The 26,471-nt window shown below is 36.4% G+C and overlaps 1 protein-coding gene across 3 annotated transcripts in view; it reads left to right on the forward strand.

Moving 5' to 3' along the window:
* The window catches only part of STAM (signal transducing adaptor molecule), a 76,452-nt gene extending 50,796 nt beyond the window's left edge, over window positions 1-25,656 (forward strand). For all 3 annotated transcript variants that reach the window (XM_042991173.1, XM_007081266.2, XM_042991174.1), the window contains 8 exons: window positions 240-432; window positions 1,720-1,814; window positions 5,187-5,275; window positions 7,341-7,428; window positions 7,654-7,708; window positions 8,284-8,437; window positions 10,197-10,372; window positions 24,834-25,656. In XM_042991173.1, the coding sequence (XP_042847107.1) occupies window positions 240-432; window positions 1,720-1,814; window positions 5,187-5,275; window positions 7,341-7,428; window positions 7,654-7,708; window positions 8,284-8,437; window positions 10,197-10,372; window positions 24,834-25,065 (1,082 nt within the window). In that variant the 3' untranslated portion in view covers window positions 25,066-25,656. The remainder of the gene's footprint in view (window positions 1-239; window positions 433-1,719; window positions 1,815-5,186; window positions 5,276-7,340; window positions 7,429-7,653; window positions 7,709-8,283; window positions 8,438-10,196; window positions 10,373-24,833) is intronic.
* Window positions 25,657-26,471: the final 815 nt, after the last annotated feature.

A 26,471-nucleotide genomic window follows, 5' to 3' on the forward strand; every position in this document is an offset into this window, starting at 1 on the left:
TCCATTCAGTAAAAATAGTCATTAATGGCTGCTCAACTTTTTAATAGTTTATTCTTTAAACTTTCGGTTGTGAATGAATGAATTAAATTGATGAAATGATTTTTATTCAGTATGTAATAATATATCCTAGTTTCCAGCTCCACATTTAAAAGAATGCATTTTTACCTTCAGATTTTTTTTATACTTTGGATTGTTGGATATATTAACATTTGGAGTCTTTTTAACTCATTATTTTCTAGCTATTGAGTTGTCCTTGAAGGAGCAAAGGCAGCAGTCAACCACACTTTCTACTTTGTACCCAAGTACATCCAATCTCTTAACTAACCACCAACATGAAGGCCGAAAAGTTCGTGCTATATATGACTTTGAAGCTGCTGAAGATAATGAACTTACTTTTAAAGCCGGAGAAATTATTACAGTTCTTGATGACAGGTGATGGATAATATCAAATTGATATTAACTTGACATTCATATGAAAACATATATTACTTCTGTGTTTCATATTATTTCTGTTGAATGCCATTACCAAAGGTAATAAGAAAAATATTGATGTAGATATTTTCTGTGTCACATTTGGTTGCTTTGCTTGTGTCATATTGTCTGTATTCTTATTTTGTAGTTTAATTTTTTTCTTATTTCTTGTTTAAATTGTTTTTATTTGATTTGGAAGACTCGTTTATTCATTTTTTTTTTCATCTCATAAGATCGGTTTTTAAATTAGTAAGTTAAAATTTTAGAAATTAAATTAGTAAAGTTAAAATGTTAGAAAATACACCAAATATGTATATGTATTTATGGAATTTGTAAGAAATACATAATATATTGAATTTATTTATTCACAAAAAATAGTATATCCATGTAGGACAAATTCATTTTATGTGCAATTATATACATTTATATTACTATGGGAGATGATTCAATATATCTGGTTTTTGGCTGTAGCTTTATTTTTACTTGAAAATTGTTACTGATGATGGTTATTGATAATGAAGTACTAAAATTTGCAAGCAGTTTTAAAGAATAAATTCAAAAATATTTAGGTTATTCCTATAGTAGCACATTTACATTCTCTTCTCTTGAGTGAAAGAAAATGAATTCAATTTTGGGCTGGTTAGCTGGAAATTGCACAAAACCTTGATCATTGATTCATTCAAAAAATGTTTATTGAGAGCTTGTTGGCTTTCCTCATACTAGGCACCCAAGATAAAACAGTGAGCCTGGAGTTGTACCTGAAAGTGTGTTCCTTGTGAATGCTTTGTTCTATAAACAGTGTCATCTGTCATGTTGTCTCTTGTGGGGGGAGAAATGTGCATTTTTGGACAAGAAAAATGTGCATTTTGTATGTACAAGAGAGAGCACTAATTTAGGAATGGATCTGAATTAAGTGCCTACCATTTATTTTATCACAAAAGAGCCTTACAGACAGTGGAGCTCATGAACTACCTGAAGTTGACAGTCAAATGCAGAGACCTCTGTTTTGGAGAGAGAGTTCAGACCTTTTACTAAATCCTCAGAGCATTCGCCAGCCTTCCAAAAGATAAAGAACTGTGTTTAACAGCCCTTTATCTTCTCTGAGGGTTCATCTTCTGTTTGTAATAATAATATATTCATTTCTTCCCTCATTGGATTGTTGTGGGATTCAGATCTGATAATAATGCAAGTTAAACACTATTAAGGTAGAGATTTATAGAGATAAAAATATTTTTTGTTTCTCATTAGTGATCCCAACTGGTGGAAAGGTGAAACCCATCAAGGCATGGGGTTATTTCCCTCTAATTTTGTGACTGCTGATCTTACTGCTGAACCAGAAATGAGTAAGTATTTTCCAGTCTGTAAGTGGATGATAATCCCTAATTTTCTTCTTAATAAAAGTTGAGTAAATTCAATTTAATGGAGCTGGGACTCTCAGACATTAGTGCCTCCAAGGTGTTTATTAAAAATGCAGCTTGCTAGTGAGATTATTTACCGAAAATCATCTAATTATCTACAAATTGAAATTATATTTCTACCAAGATTATCCTTAATCAGGTAATTGTGCAGCCTATGGATTTTTCTTTTAAAACATTATATATATATACCATTGTAAAAACGCAGATTAAGAAGTGTTATGAAATTTATGCATTAGGTATTTTCTTTATCAGTTCCTGAAGTGTGACAAATGCAGTGTAATCTCATAGGAATTCTTTCTGTTCAAAGATTAAAGCCATTTCTTTAGCATCTAGCCCCAAACTTGGAGGCACTGGCCTGTAAGTAATATAATGAATGGCTTTCCTAAGACCTCATGTCAGATAGTCAGAAGGAGCCATAACTAATCTTATGAAAACTTTCTGTTTACTTTCCAAACCTGTGCTACCAAGGGAAGTAAACTAGAAAGTGGGGCCTAGAAGGAAAAGTGATGTTACGGGCAGGCATAATAGTTGCAGGAGACGTAAGTATTGGTAGCCCGCCAAAATGTTTGTAGGCAGTTCACTATATTTCTACATAATACTATAGTTCACTGAATCTTCATAATGATGAGTTGGGGTCACCAAGATTAGGTCATAAATGAGAAATCTATTCTAGTGTAGAAAGGTTTCTATTAGTGGTTGAAAGGTTTAGAATTTTAAAAGAGCTTTTATATATAAGTTGGTAGGCTATAGTTAGCTGGCAAAATATCTCATCTTTCTATAATGTGAGTACGAGGGGTCAAAGAAAGTTACAAATTGCAAGATGCTTAGGTCTTTTTTAGTTTACAAGAATTTAAAGAAGGATCTTTGTCTTAGTCACCTTTTCATTTCCAGCAACTGGAATGAATCTTACCCAAACCAGTACTGAATCTTACCCAAAATATAGACTATATAAATATTTATGCAGTAAATGATACATAAGTATGTGTGTATATACGTACATATATACCTATATATGTATACATAAAACAACACATATACTTTTCTTGAAAAAATACAGGAACACTTTTCTTTCAAGAGAAGGCTTTAACAGCAAATCAGATACTACTTTTATCTGTAATGAAACGATGCTGTCTTCTGATGATTCCCAGGTTATCTTGTGTCATTTCATGACAGATTTATAGCAGAGACAGATTCCTGCTACCCGTCCTAATAATGTAGTTCTTTTTTGTTAGAACCCAAGAAATATGTCGTAGAACCTATTTAAGATGGCAGTGTATTGTGTGCCGGCTTTTTAACCTGCGTTTATGCTGGTGGTTTTTTTAATTTGTTTTTTGGGTGTTGGGGTTTTTTGTTTTTGTCCTGAATCAGCTGTTGGAAAGGATAGAAAGGTCTTGGACTTGTGTTCAATCTGAGATCCAAGATCTTGTATCAATCATGTAGCCGTCTCATCTTGTCCCCCATCGTGTAGAGTGCAGCGTTAAAATGAATACTCTAGCTCTTCTTCCTGTGTTTCTCTCCGGACTTCTGTAAAGAGGAGAACTGGAACAGCAGAGCTTCTGTCATAGAAATGTAGTTATTGAACTTGGGAAAGCAATGTTAGCATGATCGTCATCATGCTATTCTTTGTGAGGAATCAGAAGCCCACTTTACTTACTGGCAAGGAGAAGTACCCACCCTGCTTAGCTTGTTTTTTCTTTGGAAGTGTGGTAGATACTGTGAAAACAGTTTGTTTCGTGCACATGTGTATACATGTACACACATACGCACGTGCACACACACTATACGCAGACGTGCACACGTGCATAGTAATAGTATCGGTGCCTGTGAGAAAAACACTGACAACTTGTACATGGTCGGCTGGCACGATGTCGAGTCCTCCGTGCGTTCTCTTATGGGTAGCAGCCAATGCGTGCTTTCCCAGCTTCCTACTTGTTAATAGCTCAAGATATAAAAAGCAAAAATACCTCTAGCACATGTCTCTTTTACCCCCAAGGGAAAATGAAACCAGCTGAAAGTGTTTTGTATAGAATTTTGCTTTATGGTGACTTACGTGGAATGAATGTATTCCTTACGTTGGAGATTACATTATCTGCATTTTATACAGAAGCACACAATACAGAATACATGAGTGATAGGAGCTCCTGTTCTCAGAGTAAAATCATTGGCCAGATTCCAGCATGTGGACTGGTAGAGCCAGATAGGCTGGCTTTCAGATCCAGGCTGTGTCATACATCAGCTTTCTCCTGTGCACGAACTTTTAATATTACTGTGCTGCTGTTAACCTCATTTTAAAATGGGCGTATTTCCTAGTATAAGAGAGTCACTGGGGGGAAATGTAATATTCTGTTACACACATTAAATAGTTTAATAATACATTTCCTTTCCTTCTGCTCTGTTCCCAACCCCCTTTTTATAGTTTCTTCTTAACATTGTTATGAATACCAATTGACCACATTGATACAAGGATGAAAAATACAGAAAGTTCATTCCTTTAAAGCTGTATGGACCTCTCAGGATTTGTGGGGAGAAGGTTAATTGCTCTATTAATCATAACCTTGTATTTACTAGTTAATGATACATTGAATAGTTTTTAAAGATTGCTTTGTTGAGCAAGAGAAATAATGTGCGTCTGGTCAGTGGTTTGCAGGTCCCTTCATAACCACAGTGTTATTTCAAAGAGTAATGCAACTAAAAAATGTAGGCCGATTTAGTGGAAAATTCAGATCACTGCCAGTGCTACTTGTAAAGTCCTCCACTGACCTGGATGTCATTGATTCTCTTAGTAAAAACACTGAATGGCATGCCAAAAAACATATGCCTAACTTTCCAGTTCACTACAATGAAATAGTGTGGTCTTTCAAATGAGACTTTTCTTTGAAAGGACTGGTAATTTAAAAGAGAGTTTATTTTGATTGCAGAGTTCATTTATGTAAAACTTTACTTGTGAAAGAACTTTACTTCTAAAACTTAACTTTTTGCCCACCAGTTCACTAAATTCTCATATGTAGTAAGTGATTAATCTTTGCTTTGGAAATATCCCTTTTATTTTTAGTGAAGTGTCTTTCCAGGAAAATGTAAAATCTTAGAAGAGAAAATTAAGAAATCTTCACGGAATTCCACAAAATAATGTTCTGTCATTTTTGTCTAAATCTGTTGTCTTAATGACCCCTTAAACTATGTCTCCCAGATCAAAGGGAATATTGAGAAAAATCCAGATTCTCTCATAGAATTTGAAGTGCTTTGAAATAGAATTTTAAATTTCTTATAAGGAAAAGGTGAATATTACATGTTTTGCAGTTAAAACGGAGAAGAAGACGGTACAATTTAGTGATGATGTTCAGGTAGAAACAATAGAGCCAGAACCGGAACAAGCCTTTATTGATGAAGTAAGTGATTTCTTCTGTGAAAGTGGTTCATACTTGGTATTGAAGTTGAAATACTTGTCTTGTTTTAAAAAAAGTGATTACTTGATTAATGCATGTATTTTATGTTATAAAAATTCAGGCAATATAGACAAAGCAAAGATTCTCCTTGAAACTGTCTCTATAGTCTTATTCTGTACCTCATTATTTAAAATTTCTGCTTAATATTCCATAGAATGGACTTGGCATGATTTAATTATTCTTCTATTGGATCCTTAGGTTGTTTGCAGTTTTTTGAGGTTTTTTGATTATTACAAACACTAGTGTAGTGAATTTTTCTTTGGATTGAATATAGTTAATAGAATATATGACTGTTTCATTTACAAAGATCATTATTTAATGCTCTGGAAATTACATCCTTTGTAATATCTTAAACTTATGATGAAAAATGATATGTCATCTTAAAAATAAGTGAAGGGATTTTATAGGTTTTTAGCCGCCTTCTGGAGGGAACCGGAAACAAAGTTTGAAGAGTGCTCTTTTAGAGAAACCGACTGCAGATTGTGCTGAGAGCCAGGGAATTTGACGGGGTCAGGGAAACTTAGCATTTGGGCAGTTGCATTACATAAGAAAATGCGTGTCGAATCAGCCTGGTGGTCCGTATAACAAACCTCATGTCTTCGATTCTAGGTAATTTCAAATAGAGTGTGGTGTTTAAAACAAAAATTATCCACATGTTAGTTGACTGTCACATTACCCCCCTTCTCCCCCACTTTTTTTTTGCTGTAAGCAGTCTTTTCTGTAGCACGCCTTCCGTTTTAGACTATTTAAAATTAAAATGGTGACTCTTTTACATTAAAAACTGGTATCCATTTCAAAATACAAAATTCTTGTGACTTTAGAAGTTTTTTATGTACTTGTGCGACTTTCACCATCCAGTGATTAGTTCATCTCTCAATCTGTTCTTTGCAGAAATAGCATTTATTTATTTTTAAAAATAATGTACTTATTTTTGAGAGAGAGCACAAACAGGGGAGGAGAAGAGAGAGAGAGAGAGACACAGAATCTGAAGCAGGCTTCAGGCTCTGAGCTGTCAGCACAGAGCCCGATGCGAAGCTCAAACCTATGGACTGTGAGGTCATGACCTGAGCCGAAGTCGGACGTTTAACTGACTGAGCCACCCAGGCGCCCCAGAAATAGCATTTTGGTTTTAGTTTAAATGACTGCTTAGAATTGGTAGTCTTTTACACTGTTTACCTAATGTACCTGTGTTTAGTAATATAACCATGTAAGAACCATGCATGGAGAGAAGTTCGTAATTATTACACTATCATTCTTTGGTACGTGAGATCAGTATTTTGATTTTTAAAAATTTAAATTTAAGTACATATGTACTTGTGTAATATACAGATGTGTTTATGTAATGATGGTTTCATTAGGTCCATTGGTTTTTGCAAGGGAATATTCTGTGATAGATCTGAGTCCTTGCTTTGAGATCCTTCCAGCCTTTTCCCTACATAGGAAAGGAGAGAAGCCACAATCTTACTGCTTCCTTTATGACAGACTGAAACATTGGTGGGAAGAAAATATAGAATAAGATCTTATGGCCCTACTTAGAAGAAGAGCTGTACTATAGCTGAGCTGTGCCTTGCTAAAGCAGCTGCTGGATTCGCCATGGTGGAGAAGTTAATAACTGAGCTGTTAGTCATAGGTAATGCCATCTTGAGAGCAAAGTTACACCTGTCAGCATGGCAAGGGTACCAGCTGCTCCAAAACAAAGTGACACGGAATTCCACAACCATGACATAACAGATCGAAGAACTCACACGTTGTAAGTTGAAATATGGCTCTCTTCTTCTCATAGAAGAGAGTCTCCGTGAGCAGTTTGAAAAATAAGTAGGAAGAGCTTTCAAGGCTCTGACTTCACTTGGTACTAAAGAGAATACGTGGATAGTAAATACATAAAAGCAAAATTGGAGTCTCTGTATGAAATATAAAAGTTTTTCATCCATTATCTAATTAATGAAATGAGAACATATTGTTGCATAATGATTTGTTGCTTTTTGTATTAACTATTTAATTCTTGTAGGACAAAATGGACCAGTTGCTACAGATGTTGCAGAGTACAGATCCCAGTGATGACCAACCAGATCTTCCAGAGTTACTTCATCTTGAAGGTAAACTTTATTTTCCATTAACCTTGCACGTAAAGAATAATTAGAGTTTGTCTGTAGTGTTCTGTTACAGAATGGTTTTATATTTAAATAAAATTTAAAATGATATAAAAAAATGTGAACACTTCTCATTCTTCTATGACCCAGTCTTGCCTATATGAGTATCTATCACAGATAAGCTTTTCTTTGCTGTGTTGTCTTATATTTCTTTAAATCTTGTTATCTTAGCAATGTGTCACCAGATGGGACCTCTCATTGATGAAAAGCTGGAAGATATTGATAGGTAAAAGAACATGTGCTATGTCTATATTGTGTGTCTTCTTTGCTGAAGTTCTAAGTGTATGCTGGGATAGAGCTGCCTTTTAATTTTATTTATTTTTATTTTAAAAATATGCCAAAGATCTGCCAGAGGTACCAGTTCTCATTCAGTTGTTTTCCACTAGATGTGGGAATTAGAATTGGACCCATCTTCCTGCGTTTTTTGTTTTTTTTTTTTAAGTGAGAATTTATTTGATCTTAATTATATTAGTCTTTTTAAAAAATAATACCTAGCTGTTCTAATCATTGTAATGCTATAAGTGACATTACCAGAGCCCACAGATGACTCACCCATCTGTTATTTATTAGGGATACCTAGTTATTTCAAGACAAAGTCAAGTACAATAAGCTAGAGTTCTGCCAGCACCATACCTTAGATAGTTTTGGTTGCCCTGGAGCTAGAATACAGGATATTTTCTGTCATAAGGTTAAAGTAATGTCTACTTATATTACTTTTTGCTATTTTTGTGTGTGGTCATGTTTAGAACATTGTATCATTTAATTAGCAATTGTATTTGAAATTACTCTGTAATATTTCAGAAAACATTCAGAACTCTCAGAACTTAATGTTAAAGTGATGGAAGCACTTTCATTGTATACCAAGTTAATGAATGAAGATCCAATGTATTCCATGTATGCAAAATTACAGAATCAGCAGTATTATATGCAGTCATCTGGTGTTTCTGGTTCTCAGGTAAGCTTTTAAAAATTCAAGTATATCATTTTAAATTCTCAACTATGTTTGAGATTATTTGGAATAGCTGTGTTTTGTAAGATTTGAAACTTTCTAAAAGTAATGCTTAGAACAAAGTTTAAAAGAATTTTTTACTTGACAAATACAGTGTATAATATACTAATTATTCCAGTAATTCTTTTCACAATATTATTTTTCTTCAAAGGTGTGCATCAGAATCAAACATTTAAAAAAAAATACAGGTTGCTTCTCCCCACCCCAGACTACTGAATCAGAATGTTCAAGAGAAAGGCCGAAACATCTGTATATTTTTAAAGCTTCATATATAATTATCTGGTTAAGAACCATGTCTTCTGTCTGAGTAAATTGTCTAATTACTACGAATTTTTTCTGAGAATCTACAGTTTTGGGTTTTATAGTAAGTGGCTTTAATCTGAATGTTTCCATCTTCCTTTACATGAGAAGGCATAGAATGCATCCTCCTTCTTCACCTTAAGTGACTGTTTCAGGAGCCCTTTTCCCACAAACTCAGTATGGTCACTGTATAGGGACCTAGCCAAGCATTCCATTTTATTTATGTGGGTGGCATAAACTTTGTGCAAATTAATTTTTTTCTTATAACATGGCCCACTTTCCTCGAAATGAGGGACCGGATCCCTGGAGTTGACCAGCCACACTTGTCCAGTGTGAGGCTAGATGACACCTACTCACGGCTCTTGATACCAGTTTTAGCAAAAAAATTCCTCTTCATGTTCCATTTGCAAATACAAAAAAAAAAAAAAATGCTTTTAAGAGAACTGGAATACCTCTGTTTATAGTGAAGACCTTCTGTATTCTGATGTATGTATGGTCAGTCTCTTAGGGCTTAAACGAAGTGCTGAGATGATTGTCTTCTCTCCTGATGACTGTGTTACTATCTCAACAGCTGGCAAAAATCTGACCACATACACAGTTCTCTTTTCAAACATGTGAAATGGAAAGATTGAATGAATACTATAGAAAATTAGAGTATTTTGTGTGCTTTAGATTTTGGGCATTTAAGAGATCAATCCCATTAGATTAAAATACTGTTTCTGGATGCATAGCCCAAGGGCCAAATCCAACCTCCCACCTGTTTTTTTGTGTTTGTTTTTGTTTTTGAATAAACCTTTGCTATAACAGCCATTCTCATTTGTTTTTACATTGTTTCCGGCTACTTTCTATATGGGCGGTTCAGTAGTTGTGGCAGAAAGGCCCACAAGGCCTAAAATATTTACTATCTGGACTTTTGCAAAAATGTTTTTGCTCATCCCTGCTTTAGAAAGTTAGCTTGCTCTGTGTTCACTAAACTGTAATTTAGGAAATACAAATTGTATCTATAAGCACATGCAGTCTATTGATATAAAACTGAATTCAAAGAGACTTCTTAAACATTTTTTGAGATTCCTTTTATGAAAGTACTTAAAATATCAGTATGGAAAGAGAGATAATATTAGTTTCAAGATAAGTTCCTTTATTGTTTCTGTATGAAATAAACCTGAGTGTAGCTCATGGTTTGTTTACCTAAGAACAAAAATGATCAGAAAGCCCACTTCACTGAAAAGTATTCTTTAAAATACCTGTCAAAAGAAGTAACTTTTAAAAAGTTTTTGGAGCTTTCGTTGTTCACTTTGTAACTGAATGCCTCTACAAAGAAATTTTGGCACACCTGTTAAAATCTTAGAAAGTCTAATTTTTTTTTTTTTTTTTTTTTTTTTTTTTAAATCATGACCTGTTCTAGGTGTACCCAGGGCCTCCTCAGAGTGGTGCTTACCTGGTTGCAGGGAGCGCACAGATGAGCCATCTCAGGAGCTACAGTCTTCCCCCAGAGCAGCTGTCTTCTCTCAGCCAAGGAGCTGTTCCGCCATCTGTAAACCCAGCCCTTCCCAGTCAGCAGACTCAGGCTTCTTACCCTAAGTAATTTGAGTTTTGACTGTTATTTGACTACTGTTTGGAGTTAGTGCTCTTACAACTCTTAAATGCCTCCACTCATCTGTAACCGTAAGAACTGCATAAGAACAACCTAGGATAGATGGATGCCGTCACCAATATCAGATGGTCAGCCCTGTTTACGGTGATGAGTGGGTCCTACAGGACCCCTTGCAGTATTGCATTACTAGCCCGAAGGCTATTCCTCTGTCTTACTGACTCATTGAACGGCTGTATTCAGGTCTCGGTTCTGTCCTTTTTAAATTTCCTATCATTTTTCTTTTTATCGAAGTAAAATTGGCCATATAACATTATGTGAAGTTTCAGATGTACGTTATAATTGTACATCTGTATGCACTGCCAAGTGATCACCACTGAAAGTCCAGTTACCATCCATCACCCTTCTTCACACATTCCAGCTACCCCATCACCCCCTTCCTCTCTGGGAAACCACCAGTCTGTTCTCTTTTAAGTTTGGTTTCGTTGTTTGTTTGTTTGTTTTTTAGATTCCACCTATGAGTGAAATCATATTGTCTATTTGTCTTTTTCTGACTTATTTCACTTAGCATGACATATTTCTAAGGTCCATGCATGTTGTCTCAAATGGCAAGATTTAATTTTTTTTTTTTTTTAGGGCTGTAGTATATGTACGCTGTACATACTTCTACACAGGCACACGCACCCCACGTACATCTTCTTTATCCATTAACTTATCGGTGGACATTTAGGTTATTTCCATTTCTTAGCTATTATAAATAATCCTGCAGTGAACAAAAGGGGGGCTCTACTTTTTCGAATCGATGTTTCTGTATTCTTCAGGTAATTACCATATCCAGAAGTGGAAGAGCTGGATCATAGAGTAGTTCTGTTCTTAATTTTTTGAGGGATCTCCAAATGTTGGCTGCACCACTTTACGTTCCCACCAACAGTATGTGATGGTTCCCTTCTTTGTACTGCCTCATCGGCACTTGCTATTTCTTGTCTTTTTTGATAATACCCATTTTAATTGGTGTAAGATAATATCTCATTGTAGTTTTGATTTGTATTTCCATGATAAGTACTGATGTTGAGCGTCTTTCCTGTGCCTCTTGACCATCTTGTATGTCTTCTTTGGAAAAATGTTTATTCATATCACCTGCCCACTTTTTAAATTGGATGGTTTGTATTTTTTGTTGTTGAGTTGTGTGAATTCTTTATGTATTTTGGATAAATCCTTGTCAGATACATGATTTGCAAAAACTTCCTCCCATTCAGTAGGTTGCTTTTCATTTTGATGATGGTATCTTTTGGTGAGGAGAAGCTTTTTATTTTGATGTAATTTGTTTATTTTTTTCTTTTGTTTCTCTGTCTTTGGAGTCCGAGCCATACAGATATCGCTAAGACTGATGTCAGGGAGCTTATTACCGCTTGTGTTTTCTTCTAGGAAATTTATGGCATCAAGTTTTACATTCAAGTCTTTAATCCATTTTGTATATATTTTTGTAATGTTTATTTTTGAGAGAGAGAGAGAGAGAGCAAGGGAGGGGCAAAGAGAGAGAGGGAGACACAGAATCTGAAGCAGGTTCCGGGCTCCAAGCTGTCAGCACAAACCCTGACGCGGAGCTCAAACTCACGAACTGTGAGATCATGACCTGAACTGAAGTTGGACACTTAACTGACTGAGCCACCCAGGCACCCTCTTTACTCCATTTTGAATTCATTTTTGTGAATGGTGTAAGCTGGTAGTCCAGTTTCATTCTTTTCTATTTGGCTGTTCAGTATTTCCAACACCATTTATTAAAGATACAGTCCTTTCTTCATTGCATGTTCTCGGCTCCTTTGTTGTAAAATAATTGTCCATATAGGTGTGGGTGTAACTCTGAGCTCCCAATTCTGTTCCACTGATCAGTGTGTTTCTTTTTATGCTGATACCATACTGTTTTGATTACCATAGCTTTGTAGTATACTTTGAAATCAGGGAGCATGATACCTCCAACTTTGTCGTTTCTTCTCAAGATTGCTTTTACTATTTGGGTTTTTTTTTTTTTTTTTTTTTTGGTTCCATGCAAAATTTAGAACTGTTTGTTCTAGTTCTTGGAATTTTGATAGAGATTGCAATGAATCTGTAGATTGATTTGGATAGTATGGAGACTTGAACAGCATTAATTCTTCTATACCATGAGTACAAAATATTTTTCTTTTTTTTGTGTCATCTTCAGTTTTTTTCATTAGTGTCTTACAGTTTTCAGTGTACAGGTCTTTCACTTCCTTCATTAAATCTATTTCTAGGTGTTTTATTCTTTTTGATGCAGCTGTAAATGGGATTATTTTCTTAGTTCCTCTTTCTAATAAGTCATTATTAGTATATAAGAAATGCTACAATTCTATATATTGATTTTGTGTGTTTATAAAATCTTTGTCAAGTATCTTTACCGAATTCATGTATTCTGACAGTTGTTTTGGTGGTGTCTTTTGGCTTATTGCCATGTACTCTCCTGTCATCTGGAAATAGTGACAGTTTTACTTCTTCCTTTCCAGTTTGGATACGTTCTCTTCCCCCCTCCTTCCCTCCCTTCCTTCCATCCTTGCTTCTTTTTATTTTTTTTTTGGCCTAATTGCTGTAGCTAGGACTTCTAATACTATGCTTACTAAAAGTGGCAAGAGTGGACATTCTTGTCTTCTTACTGATCTTAGAGGAGAAGCTTTCAGCTCTTTACCATCGAGTATAACGTTAGCTGTGCCTATGTCATTATATCTTTTCTTATGTTGACTAATGGTGCCTCTGTACCCATGGTGCCTCTGTACCTCAACCCTCTGTTGAGGGTTTTTATCAGAAGTAGATGTTAGATTTCGTCAAATGCTTTTTCTGTATCTGTTGAAATATGATCTTTGTCCTTAGTTTTGTTAATGTGGTGTATCACATTGTTTGATTTGTGGATATTGAGGCATCCTTGCATCCCTGTAATAAATGTCATTTGATATCATAGTGTTTGATCCTCTTAATGTACTGTTGAATTTGATTTGCTAATGTTTTGTTGATTTTTGAATCAATGTTCATCAGCGATAGGTTTGTAATGACATTTTTTTGTGATTTCCATATTTGGTTTTGGTATCAGGGTAAGGCTGGCCTCATGAAATGATTTTGGAAGTAGTCTCTCCTCTTCATTTTTTGGAAGAGTTTGAAAAAGATAGTTATTAAATCTTTGAATATTTGGTAGAATTCACCAGTGAAGCTGTTTAGTCCTGAATTTTGTTCATCGATAGATTTTTGATTACCGATTCAATCTTATAGTAACTGGTCTATTCAGATTTTCTATTTCTCTATGATTTAGCCTTGGAAGATTGTTTCTAGTAATTTTTCCATTGTTTCTACCTTTTCCAATTTGTTGGCATATATTTGTAGTAGTTGCTCCTCATCCTTTGTATTTCTGTGGGGTCAGTTAAAACTTTTTTCATTTCTGATTTTGTTTACTAGAGCCCTCTCTTTCTCATAAAGGTTTGAGTTTCTTTATCTTTTCAAAGAACCAGGTCTTAGTTTTATTTATGTGTGTATGTGTTTATTTTATGTGTCTCTGTTATTTACTTCTCTGATTTTATTATCTCCTTATTTTTCTTGACTTTGGGCTTCATTTGTTCTTCTTTTTCCAGGTCCTTTATGTGGAAAGTTAGATTGAGATTTTCTGGTTTCTTGAGGTAGGCCTATATTGCTCTGATCTTCCCTCTTAGAACTACATTTGCTGAATCCTATAGATCGTACTATGTCATATTTCTGTTCATTTGTCTCTAGGTGTTTTTTTTTTTAATTTCTCTTTCTTTCTTGATTCAGTGGTGTTCAGTAGCGTAGTATTTAATCTCCAAATATTTGTAGTTTTCCCAGTTTTCTTCTTGTAATTGATTTCTAGTTTTTATAGCATTGTGGCCATAGTGGATGCGTGATATGATTTCAGTTTTCTTGAATTTATTGAGTCTTATTTTGTAGTGTAACATATGGTCTGTCCTGGAAAATATTCCATATGCATTTGAGAAGAATGTGTATTCTCTTCCTTTTGCATGGTGTGTTCTATAAATATCTAAGTTCGTCAGGTCTAATGTGTTGTTTAAGGCTGATGTTTTTTATTGATTTTCTGTTGGGATGATCTATCCATTGATGTAAGTAAGGTGTTAAAGTCCCTTACTATTACTGTATTAGTGTCCATTCCTGTCTTTTGGTCTGTCAATGTTTACTTTATCTATCTTGTTGCTTCTATGTTCGATGCATGTATATTTTTAAACATTATGTCTTTTTGGGATTGGACCTTTTTATCATTGTGTAATGCTCTTTGTCTGTTATTACAGTCTTTTAAGGTCTGTGTTGTCTAATGTGAGTACAGCTACTTCAGCTTTATTTTTGTTTCCATTTGCATGGAATATCTTTCTCTAGCCCTTCACTTTCAGTCTGTTTCTGGACTTCCTTCTGAAGTACGTCTTTTGTAGGCTGCATATAGATGGGTCATTTTTTTTAAATCTATTCATTTATTTCATCTTTTTTTCATTAGAGAGTTTAGTCCATTTTCATTTAAAGTAATTATATATTACATTTAAAGTAAATATATACCTATCAAGGTGTATATTTACTATTTTGTTAATTGTTTTCAAAGCTCTTTTCTGTTCCTTTTCTTTGTCTACTCTCTTGTGGTTTGATGGCTTTCTTCATTGTATGTTTAGATTTTTTTTACATTTTCTCTTATGTACTTATTAGAAGTTTTTGCTTTGTGGTTACCATGACATTCACATATAACTTACTATGTATATAACAGTCCGTTTTGAGTTGATAGTAACTTAAATTTGAACACATTCCAAAACTTTACATTTTTCCCACTACCCCCAGTTTTTATATTTTTGATGTGTCATTTTGCACTTTTATTTTAGCATCCCTTAACTAATTATTGCATTTTAATTAATTTTACTCTTTTTGGTTTTTAATCTTCATACTTGCTTTATAAGTGAGTGATCTACCTTTACTATGTTTTTACCTTTCCCAATGAGATTTTTGCTTTTGTATGTTTTCTTATTATTAATTGGTGCCATTTCTTTGCATGTTAAAGTCATCCCTTTAGCATTTCTTGAAAAGCCAGGTTTAGTGGTGATTAACTCCTTTAACTTTTGTTTATCTGGAACACTTTTAATCTCTCCTTCAATTTTCAGTGATGATCTTGCTTGATGATTCTTTGTTGGAAGTTTTTTTCTTTTAGCACTATAAATACTGTCTTCTGACCTTCAGTTTCTACAGAAAAATCTGCTGATAGCCTTATGGGGTTTTTCTTGTATGTAATAAGTTGTTTTTCTCTTACTGCTTTTAAGATTTTCTCTTTAACTTTCACTGTTGTAGTTATAATGTGTCCTGGTGTAGATCTTTTGGGTTCATGTCTTTTGAAGCTCTCTGAGCTTCCTGGACCTGTATGTTCATTTCATTCTCCAGATAAGGGGAAGTTTTCAGCTATTATTTCTTCAGAGTAAGTTTTTTGGTCTTTTCTTTCTATCTTCTCCTTCTGGGACCCTGTAATGGGAATGCTATTCTGCTTGATATTTTATTAAAGGTCTTCATTTGTTTTATTTATTTATTTTTTCTTTTTTTCTTTTCTGTTCCTTCTGGATGAGTGCTGTTGCTTTGAATTCCAGTTTGCTGATCAAACTTTGGATTCATCCAACCTGCTGTTGTACCTGCCTTGTATATCTTCTAGTTCATTTATTGTATTTTTCAGTTGCATAACTTTTGTTGGGTACTTTCTTATATTTTCTCTCTCTTTGTTCAAGATAAAACTGTTCATCCATTTTTCTTCGAAGTGTGATCAGTTTCTGAGCTTCTTTATGATCATTACTTTGAACTCTATGAGGTTGCTTGTTACAGTTTCATTAATGTCTTTTTCTGATATTTTTTTCTTGTTCTTTCATTGGAACATACTCCTCTGTTTCTTCATTTTGCCTGACTTTCTTTGTGTTAGGTAGATTAACTACCTCTCTGTCTTGAAGGAGTGGCCTTGTGTGGAGCACAAGAAGCATAATCCCTTCTGAGCAGAGCTTGGTGCTCACAGGGTGTCCCCTGTGTGGATTGTGCATGCTTGTCTGCTGTGTCAGGGCCCAGTCTGTGGTGTGGGGGTGGGTAGGGCTGGTGCCTGATTGGGCCGTGACTCACAGATGTGCTGCAGTGTGGTGGCAGGCATGGCTCTTGCCCTCACCTGACCATTTCTCATGGCTGTGCTGGGTGTGGGCAGAGTTCTTCACTGTGGCTCTAGCTAGCAGTAGGCTAGATAGCTCCAAAATGGTAGCTGCTAACCCTGACATTCTCAAGGTAGGGTGAGGTCACCGATATGGCTCCTACCAGTTTCTCTGTCCCTGGAGAAAGTCCCAACAGTTTCCTGCCTCTCTGGTGGGCACTTCAAGATTAGTAAATATTTCTTGTTTACATAGAGTCCAGGCGCTTTTCAAACTGTTGTTTTAGTGTTGGGTTTTGAGTGAGTCTCCATCTCTAGCTCTTCCAAGAACAAGTTCCCTGAAGTCTGTGGCTTTCCTTGATTAAATCACCATTGTTTTTCCAAAACCCAGCATATTTGGAGCTCTTCTCATGCAGGATCTGAAGGTTGGGGTCCCTGAGCACAGACCCCTCACTATCCAGGGAAGATGTGTGTGTATTTGAGATCTCTCCCAATTGTAGATCACCGTGCCTGGGATGGGGTTCTTTGTCCAGACGGTATCTCTGCCTCTCCTGCCTATCTCAGTGGTATCCTTTTTTGTCCTTTGTTGCAGAGGCTTTATCCAGTTTTCTGGTCTTTTTCAGAGTAAATTATTTCATGGGTTTCATCTTAAACCCAGCCCATAATTTGGTTTTGTTTTTATTTGAGTATGTGATGATACTTGCTAAGGACTTTAATGAAACTTAAATTCAGTAACTATAATTTATTATCTTCCACAAATTTCATATGAAATTTAAATGTTTTTATCATTACTGTTATAGAATTTATAGTTCTGGGATGTGTCTTAAGACAAATATTTCCTTCTTTTTGCCCTACATTGGAATTTAGTATATATCACGGCAAGATAAACCATTTGAAAGGAGAGATACAAGAAGCTATATGCCTCTATGGTTTATGCATCAAGTAGCTGAATATGAAAAGACAGGCCCATGTTTTGGCTATTTATTCTAATGCCTATTCACGTAGTTAAATGATTATGTATGATGAGATTTATAATGATATGTTTTTGCTGCTTCAATGGGAACCTAAACTGAAGTCTTTCTTTTAAAGTGAATAAAAGATAGGCAGTAAGAGTTCAGCAGTGTGTCATTCTAGAAGTCACGATATTCTTCTGACGCACAGCTGAAGTTTCTTGTTGGCACAGGCACAATTTGTAGAAACCTTTCCATTAGTGTTGGAAGTTTCCCAGGAATGCTGCTCTACTAACATCACTGTGTTATTCATTCTCAAGAGTCATACAGGGGATGCTTAGAGATCTTCACATGTCATTTTGTGATCACATCTAGTATTCTGAAGTGACCATAAGAAGAAGGGTAATGGGGAGGCCTGTTATAGCCATTAAAAAACAAGGAATTTACTATTGGGTTATATAGGTTAGGAAAAAAATGTTATGTGTAGCTCTTTCTGTTCTAAGACTTTTTTTTTTTTTTAAGTTGAGTTTGGAGGAATATGAATACCCTTAGGTGGGACATAAGCAAATTGGTAGTGAGCAGCTGTTCTTGGAAGAGTAACATCCTTTTTTTTTTTTTTAAAAAACTAGATACAAGGTAGGTAGGTATTGTTGAGAATGTACATAAGGTAACTAGGAACTTCTTCAATACTTTACTATGGAGCCAGAAGTGCTGCCTCTTTTCCAGCTAGTCCTCTGTTACTGTGTCACATACTGCTCTAGCAACCTTGTTACTAGAGATTGCTTGGGAACAGTTCTTAGGTCAGGGCCTGGAGAAATTGTCCTTGTAAATGAACTAATCTGTTGGTAGGTGCTTGACCTTACATTGTGCTTTAGAGCTGCAGTGTCTTGTTGACTTTTGTCCTCTGTTGCTGTGTCTGCTTCTGCAGTCAGGTCATGGAAATCCCTGGTGCAGGTCCTTCTCTGTAGTCTGGGGCCTCATCTGCTGATACATTGTGGCTGTTAATATCATCTCTCAAGAGATACATGCACATTTCAGTAGGTGCTTTTTGTAGAACATTTCCTTAAAATATTTAGCCCTTTTTAAAAACCTGGCTAATTCTGTTTATTCTTTAGTTCTTAGAACTTTGTCTTTACTAGACCACCTGTTTTGCCTTCCCTCCTCTCCAGCACTGTTCCTCTTCTGTTGCTGTCACAGGACCCCAGCACACGGTGTACTGTTTTACTGTCACTTTTTAACTTGCTTATATCCCTAAACTATAAACTTGCTTATATCCCTAAACTAAACTATTGAATATGGAGAGCTGGAGCTAAGTCTCTTTCACCTTTTTTTTTTTTTTTTTTTTTTTTAATGTTTTAATAGGGGGCGGGTGGAGATCGTGAGCAGGGGAGGGGCAGAGAGTGGGAGACAGAGAATCCCAAGTAGGCTCTGCACTGTCAGCACAGAACCCAAATGCAAGTCTTGAACTCATGAACTGTGGAATCATGACCTGAGCCGAAATCAAGAGTAGGACGCATAACTGATTGAGCCACCCAGGCCCCTCTTTCACCTTTGTATGCATACTGTGCAGCCCAGAGTTTTACACCTGGTAGGAACTTGGTAAATATTTGATAAATAAATATTTAGTATTGATGGGAATTTCAGGTGCTGTGTTAGGGCCAATGAGATAAATTTTTTAATTTCTTGCAAAGGCTTCACAAAGGCACATACACATGTATACACCCATGTATACCATATATTTATAAATATGTAAGAAAATTTGTGGGGTGCCTGGGTGGCTCAGTTGGTTAAGCATCTGACTTCAGCTCAGGTCTTGATCTTGCAGTTTGTGAGTTCAAGCCCTGCGTTGGGCTGTGCGCTGACAGCTTGGAGCCCGAGCCAGCTTCTGATGCTGTGTCTCCCTCTCTCTTTCTTCCCCTCCACCGCTCATGCTCGCGCTCTCTCTCTCTCTCTCTCTCTCTCTCTCTCTCTCTCAAAAATAAATAAACATTAAAAAAAAACTTTAAGAAAACTTGTGTTATGTGTTTAAATGAGGAAATTGATGACAAAATAAATGTAGGATAACAAAATTGGGAAGAGCAAGAATTGGGATTGGAAGTACACCTGATAGAGGTGTGCTGCTTTGTAATTACGAATCATGGTCCATGAGCAATTATTTTGTCTTCTTTTGTCTTCCTGCACCAGTTTACAGGTTTTTAAGTGTCCCTCAGTTCATACCTAGAAGGCAGTTTCTTATTCTTTTACATACACTTTTTGTTCGTGGACAATCACTTGTCCAGATCTCTGTCATCCTGTGATGATCTTACTGGTAATTGGGTAAGGTAGTACTGATGCACTTTCCTAAACCGCAAGATTATTAGCTAGAACTACCATGTTGTACGTTAGATGACAGCTTGTTCAATCTTATAACTGAAAGTATATACCCTTCATTCAGGATTCCCTCAGTTTCCTCAACTCCCAAACCTTAGTAACCACACCTGTCCTCTGAGATTGACTCTTTTGATTTCTACATATAAGTGAAATAATATGGTATTTGTCTTTCTGTGTTTTATTTCACTTAGCATAATGTCTTCAGGTCTCATCCAAGTTGTCACAAATGGCTGAATTTCCTTCTTTCTTGGGCCTGAAGAGTATTCCATTTGTGTGTACGTGTGCGTGTGTGCGTGCACGCACATGCGTGTGTATAAACCCCATATCTGTATCCATTCATCCACTGATGGACACTTAGGTTGTTTCCATACCTTGGCTACTGTGAATAATGCTGCAGGGTAGGTGGGAGTGCAGATGTCTCTATGAGGTCCCGACTTCAGTTTCTATAGATATATATCCAGAAATGAGATTGCTGGGTCATATGGTAGTTCCATTTTTCATTTTGGGAGGAACCTTCATACTGTTTTCCAGAGTGCCTGCACCAGTTTACATACCCAACAACACTGCACAAGGATTCCCTTTTCTCCACATTCTTGCTAATACTTCTTTTTAATGATCGCCCTTTTAACATGTGTGAGGCGGTATCTCATTATAGTTTTCATTACCATTTCTCTGATGATTAGTGATATTGAGCACTTTCCATGTACGTATTGATCATTTTATGTTTTCTTTGGAAACTGTATATTCAGTTCCTCTGCCCATTTTTTAATTGGGCCGTTAGGGTTTTTTGTTTTTTCTTTCTTCTTTTTTTTGCTGTTGAGTTATAGGAGTTCTTTATATATTGTGGGTATTAACCCCTTATTAGATACGTGATTTAAAACATTTTTTCCCATTCTATATGTTGCCTTTTCATTTTGTTGATTGGTTTTTTTGCTGCACTTTGTAATTTGATGTAGTCCCACTTGCTGATTTTTATTTTTGTTGCCTACACTTTTGTTATCATCCAAGAAATTGCTGCCAAGACCAGTGTCGAAGAGCTTTTTCTCTGTTTTATTCTAGGAGTTTCAAGTCTTTTTTTGTTTGTTTTTTAATATCTATTTATTTTTGAGACAGAGAGAGAGAGACAGAGTGCGAGCAGGGGAAGGGCAGAGAGAGAGGGAGATAGAGAATCGGAAGCAGGCTCCCTGCTCTGAGCTGTCAGCACAGAGCCCGACGTGGGGCTCGAACTCACAGACCACGAGATCATGACCTGAGCCAAAGTCAGCTGCTTAGCTGACTGAGCCACACAGGCACCCTTAGGAGTTTCAGGGCTTAAATACAAATCTTTAATCTGTTTCAAGTTCATTTTTATGAATGGTATAAGACAGAGGTGCAATTTCATTTTTCTGCATGTGGTTATCCAACTCTCCCAACACCATTTATGAGGGAGGCTATCCTTTTTTTATTGAACATTCTCGACTCCCTGGTCAAATGTTAGGTGACCATTGATTTTAGTTTCTTAGCCTCAAGGTGCTTACTGGTTATTAGAGGCAAACACATACAGATTATGTAACGATCACATAAATTACAAATAGAGGTACTTGCAGGGTGCTTTAGGAGCCTTGTGGTTTGGGGAATGTTTACAAGAAAATATGCTCAAGCTTGTTATTCTTAGCCTGGAGGGAAAAAGTAAGAAAGATTTTCTGTCATGAGCAAAGACTTTGGTAGTATGAAATGGCTTGATATCCATGGAAGGAGTAAACCAAGGAGTTATAAAAACGTGTGGTACATTTTAAGCATTATCAAATAGTACAGTTTTACTAAAGGATTCAACTCTGGTGGGACAGGGAAGAGATAGGCTTGGAGTTACTGACAAGGACAATGAATGGTCCTAGATATGTTAAGGAGGTTGGGTCCTGTCTGGGAAAGCTCATTAAAGGGCTTCAAGTGGCAATAATATAGATGAATTCTTAGGGGCTAGGTAAGAAGCTGGGTGACTGTATATATTAGACAAAAATGATTGTCTAAAGGATAAAATGATAAGAGATGGGGAAAGTTATTTAGGAGATTGACAAATGATTGCATATGGGTGACAAGGTAGGGAGCTAGGGCAGAGCAGTGATATGAAAGGGAAGTATTGGGTGAATTGCTAGGATCTGCCCTTGGGTGGATGGTGGAACTGTAAATTGAGGTAAAGGATGTAATACAAAGCAGGAATGATTACAGTAATAGCTGGCATTTATGGGGAGTTTCAGTAAGTACCAGGCACTGTACTTTATGCTTTACATGTGTTAACTCATTTACTCTAATAACCTATGAAGAACCCCTCTTTTATAGATGAGGAGACTGAGGCATGGTGGGTAAGACTAAGGCCCACTTAGATAGGATACAAAACCAGGCATTTTGGCTCCAGAGCTTACCACTTAGTCTCAACATTTTATCGTACAGGTATCGTGACCCTTACTAATATAAGTAATGACATCAGATCTGACTTCTTCCAGTACTTTATATCTCACAACACAACACATAGATGATAAAGGTTAATGCCTTTAATCATTACTTGAGTGGTTACATTAGTTGGTGGAACGTGGCAGTAAGTGGATTATCTATGATCATAATGAATTGGTTTAATTTGTGCCAAGTACAAGAGCACTGAATTTACAAATGACTGATTTGTAAACAATGTAACGATTGAAAAGTTTAGAAATAGGCAACATTTTGAAAATTTTGGGCAATTGCCCAGTGCATAGATTGTTTTACATTTTTCATAGAAAGGGTGGGGGAAGAAATCTCAGTATTAAAGCCCTGAGTATTTCTCTTTGTATAGCTAACCTAGTGCCTTGCACATAGTTGAAACTCAGATAGCAGGTTGGGAATGGGGAGAGAGGAAGCAGAGGCAGCAAACAGTTTGAAGGAATGTTTTGGTGGATTAGGAGCCACGCACAGTGGAGGGTGCCTTGGATGGGAGCACTGACACTGATCATTTTCAGCAAGAGGGAAGGCTGAATCTGACAGTGGCATGGTACCGATACTAACTGTGGTCAGGGTAGATCGAAGGCTTCTTTCAGTGCTCCTATATTTCCAGGGAAGTAAGGGAAACAAGGGTATTAAGCTTTCATCTCCCCCACTGCACTGGAACTACTCTTGTCAAGGACTGGTGATTTCTGTATTGTCAGATCCAGTGGTCCCGTCCTTTTTGAAATACTGTCTCCACTTGGCCAGGACCATTCTCTCTTCGTTTTCCTTCCACCTTATTGCCACTCCTCAGTCTTCTTTGCCTAGTGCCTCTTTATCTTTCTTGTTTCTAGGTCTAGGGTTCAAATAAGAAGTATTCACCTAAGTGTTGAGTGAATGATTTATTTCTCAGTAGTCACTCCCTAGGGGATCTCATTCAGGCCTGTGATTCTGAACACGCTGTGTATGCCAATAACTGTTTGATGTATTTCTAGTCCTGACCTCTCATTGGACTCCAGACCCGTCCAGTATCTTTTGTGAATCTTCTAGGTCTCTCACTTGATGTGTTTACAACTGTACTTTGATTCTCCCTCCCCAAATCTACTGTAATGCTTATCTGTAGTCTTCCTTTCAGTGAATGGCCACTCTACCAGGTACTCCATTCTAAAACCTCAGGCATTCTTGACCACTTCCCATTAGCAAATGTTGATGGCACTACCTTCAAAATCCGCCCTTTCCTCCCCTCTTGACCATGTCCACCATGGCTCTAGCTGACTGTCATCTCTCACATGGACGGCCTCCTTTCAGGTATCCTTGTATCTATCATTGGCGCAAAGTGAGTCTGTTAAAACCTAAGTCAAATTACATCACTCTTCTGTCCAAACCAACCAGTCCGTGTCTTTATCTCACTCAGACAGAATCTTTGTTGTGGGGCTGTCCTCCCCCTTCCTTCTGCCACTAAATGTTATACTGTTCTCCCCTTTGCTCACTCTGCCTCCATCATGGCCTCCTCTTTGTTCCTTGAACATGCCTGGCATTTTTCTCTTCTCTAAGGCTTCTGTATTTGCTCTTCACTTTGCCTGGTACACTTTTCCCCTCCTAGATAATCAGTATGACTCCGTCTCCCACTTTTTTCAGCTCTCTTTTTACTTTTTTAAAATTTATTTAAATTTATTTTTATTTACTATTTTTTTTTTTACATTTTTTTAAATGAAATTTATTGTCAAATTGATTTCTATACAACACCCAGGGCTCATCCCAACAGGTGCCCTCCTCAGTGCCCATCACCCACTTTCCCCTCCCCCCACCCCCCATCAACCCTCAGTTTGTTTTCAGTATTTAAGAGTCTCTTATGGTTTGCCTCCTTCCCTCTCTGTAACTTTTTTTTTCCCCCTTCCGCTCCCCACTGGTCTCCTGTTGAGTTTCTCAGGATCCACATATGAGTGAAAACATATGGTATCTGTCTTTCTCTGTATGGCTTATTTCACTTAGCATCACACTCTCCAGTTCCATCCACGTTGCTACAAAGGGCCAGATTTCATTCTTTCTCATTGCCAAGTAGTATTCCATTGTATATGTAAACCACATCTTCTTTATCCATTCATCAGTTGATGGACATTTAGGCTTTTTCCATAATTTGGCTCTCTTTTTAAACGTTGCCTTCCCCTACCACTGTTCTAGACTGGAATCTCTTGTCCCAGGTACCCTTGGTCTCCTACTTTGCTTTATTTTTCTTCATACCCATTATTACCACTTGACATATTATAAATTTATTACCTTTTTTCTCCTAATAGAATTTAAGCTTCATGATGAGCTCCAAGCTCTTTTTCCTTCTTTCTTTATGATATCCCAGTGCCTAAAATAACAGTGTTTGGCTCTTAGAGGTGTTTAATAAATATTTATGGAATCGATTGAATGAATGAATGAATGAATGAAAGTTTAATGAATAGCTTTCCTGTTTATCTCTATTTACATGGCTGTGTAAGTCAGTATTGATCTAATCGAGTGTTTTTTCCCCCTCCACAGCACAATGGTCAGTTCTGTTCAAGGAAATACATACCCCAACCAGGCTTCAGTATATAGTCCTCCTCCTGCCGCTGCTGCTGCTACTGCCGATGTCACTATATACCAGAATGCAGGAACTAATATGTCCCAGGTGCCAAACTATAATTTAACATCATCATCGTTGCCTCAACCCGGAGGCAGTCAACAGCCACCTCAGCCACAGCAACCATATTCTCAGAAGGCTCTGCTATAGGACTTGGGATTCCTCTTTGTGGCAAATACCTGCTAAAAGCCGCTGACAATGTTATGAGATTCTTTAATATCTTAAGGTTTGTTTATCCTCAGCTTATAGGAATCTATCTTGGTCTACAAGTTCCAATATTCAAGAAGGTAGAACTCTCTTCAATTTGCACTGACTTTTTAGAGGTTCTCCCTTCCCCCGCCCCCTAGAGGAATGAAACTACTTACAACATTTAATTCCTTTCATAATATGAAAGAATTGATACAAGATTATTTGTCTCATGAAATTACCTGGTCTGCAAAAAGTCAAACTTAAAAACACTGTTGTGGCAAACGTTATGTACATATACTGCTGTGTGACTTCATTAGTGGCCATTTTGAATCACAATGGTGATCATGTGAATATATTTAACACTGTTAAATTAATTTACATTGCTATTTTATTTTAATCATGAACAACTACCATGTTTCATAATGTTTTGTGTAAATTTAAGGTAATTACACTATCCCTTTAAACTGCAAGAGAACAAAGCTGTAGCATATTTACGTGAAGGCATTATGCTGTCCATGTTCCAGTTTCACATTAAACTGAACCTTCCTTTGACTACTTGTGAGCTAAACATACGTATTTTACGTCTTTCTGTAGCCTCTGTGTACTACTAGCTGTCATCACACCAGCGTACAGGAGCTAAATTTTTGGTGCAATTATAGCAAATGATGATGTTCCCTTTTACACTTTGACATTTCGGCATGACATTTCAGGATATTGTGGGACCACGAGACAAAATTAAGTAGGATCACATTCTTTATATCTTATTTTTAAAGGAATAATGTTGGTTTACTTTTTCCTAGTTGAAGATAGAAATTAGACTTCTGAGCTGTATACTGTGTTTCTTGGTGGCAGTGACACCAAAGATAGAGGCAATGGATAGAAAGTTTTAAACTGGAAAGAAAACATGAATTACACTACATTTTCAAAGTCTCTTGTAATTATTTAGGATATAAACAAAATTTGACTCATCTGTCTTTTCCCACTAGTAGTCTTTTAAATATGTCTTTAACACATTGTATCCTTTAATTGTTCATTAAAATGGATATAAGTAGATGTTTCAAAGTCTTCTATATTCCTGGTTTTGCTTCATAGTTTGTATATTTATTCTTCTCTTTCAGACTGGACTTTTGGGGCTCTTCTCTCGTAAAGTTCTAATGGGATTATTTTGGCTTCCTTTTCAGGAGTATTTGTGAGCAAAGGCTTTCCTTTTGATCTGTATGAAGTACGTTTTCCACCGACATTTTAATCTTAAATATTTATCATTTCCGTAGTTGTGCTATACTGTTATTTAACACTGTTTAAACAACTGAAAAATTGAGTTCAGGATTATATTAAATGAGTTGACCTAACGTGCTTCATACCACACG

Source organism: Panthera tigris, chromosome B4 (genome assembly GCF_018350195.1).
Source record: "Panthera tigris isolate Pti1 chromosome B4, P.tigris_Pti1_mat1.1, whole genome shotgun sequence".
NCBI classification, from domain to species: domain Eukaryota; kingdom Metazoa; phylum Chordata; class Mammalia; order Carnivora; family Felidae; genus Panthera; species Panthera tigris.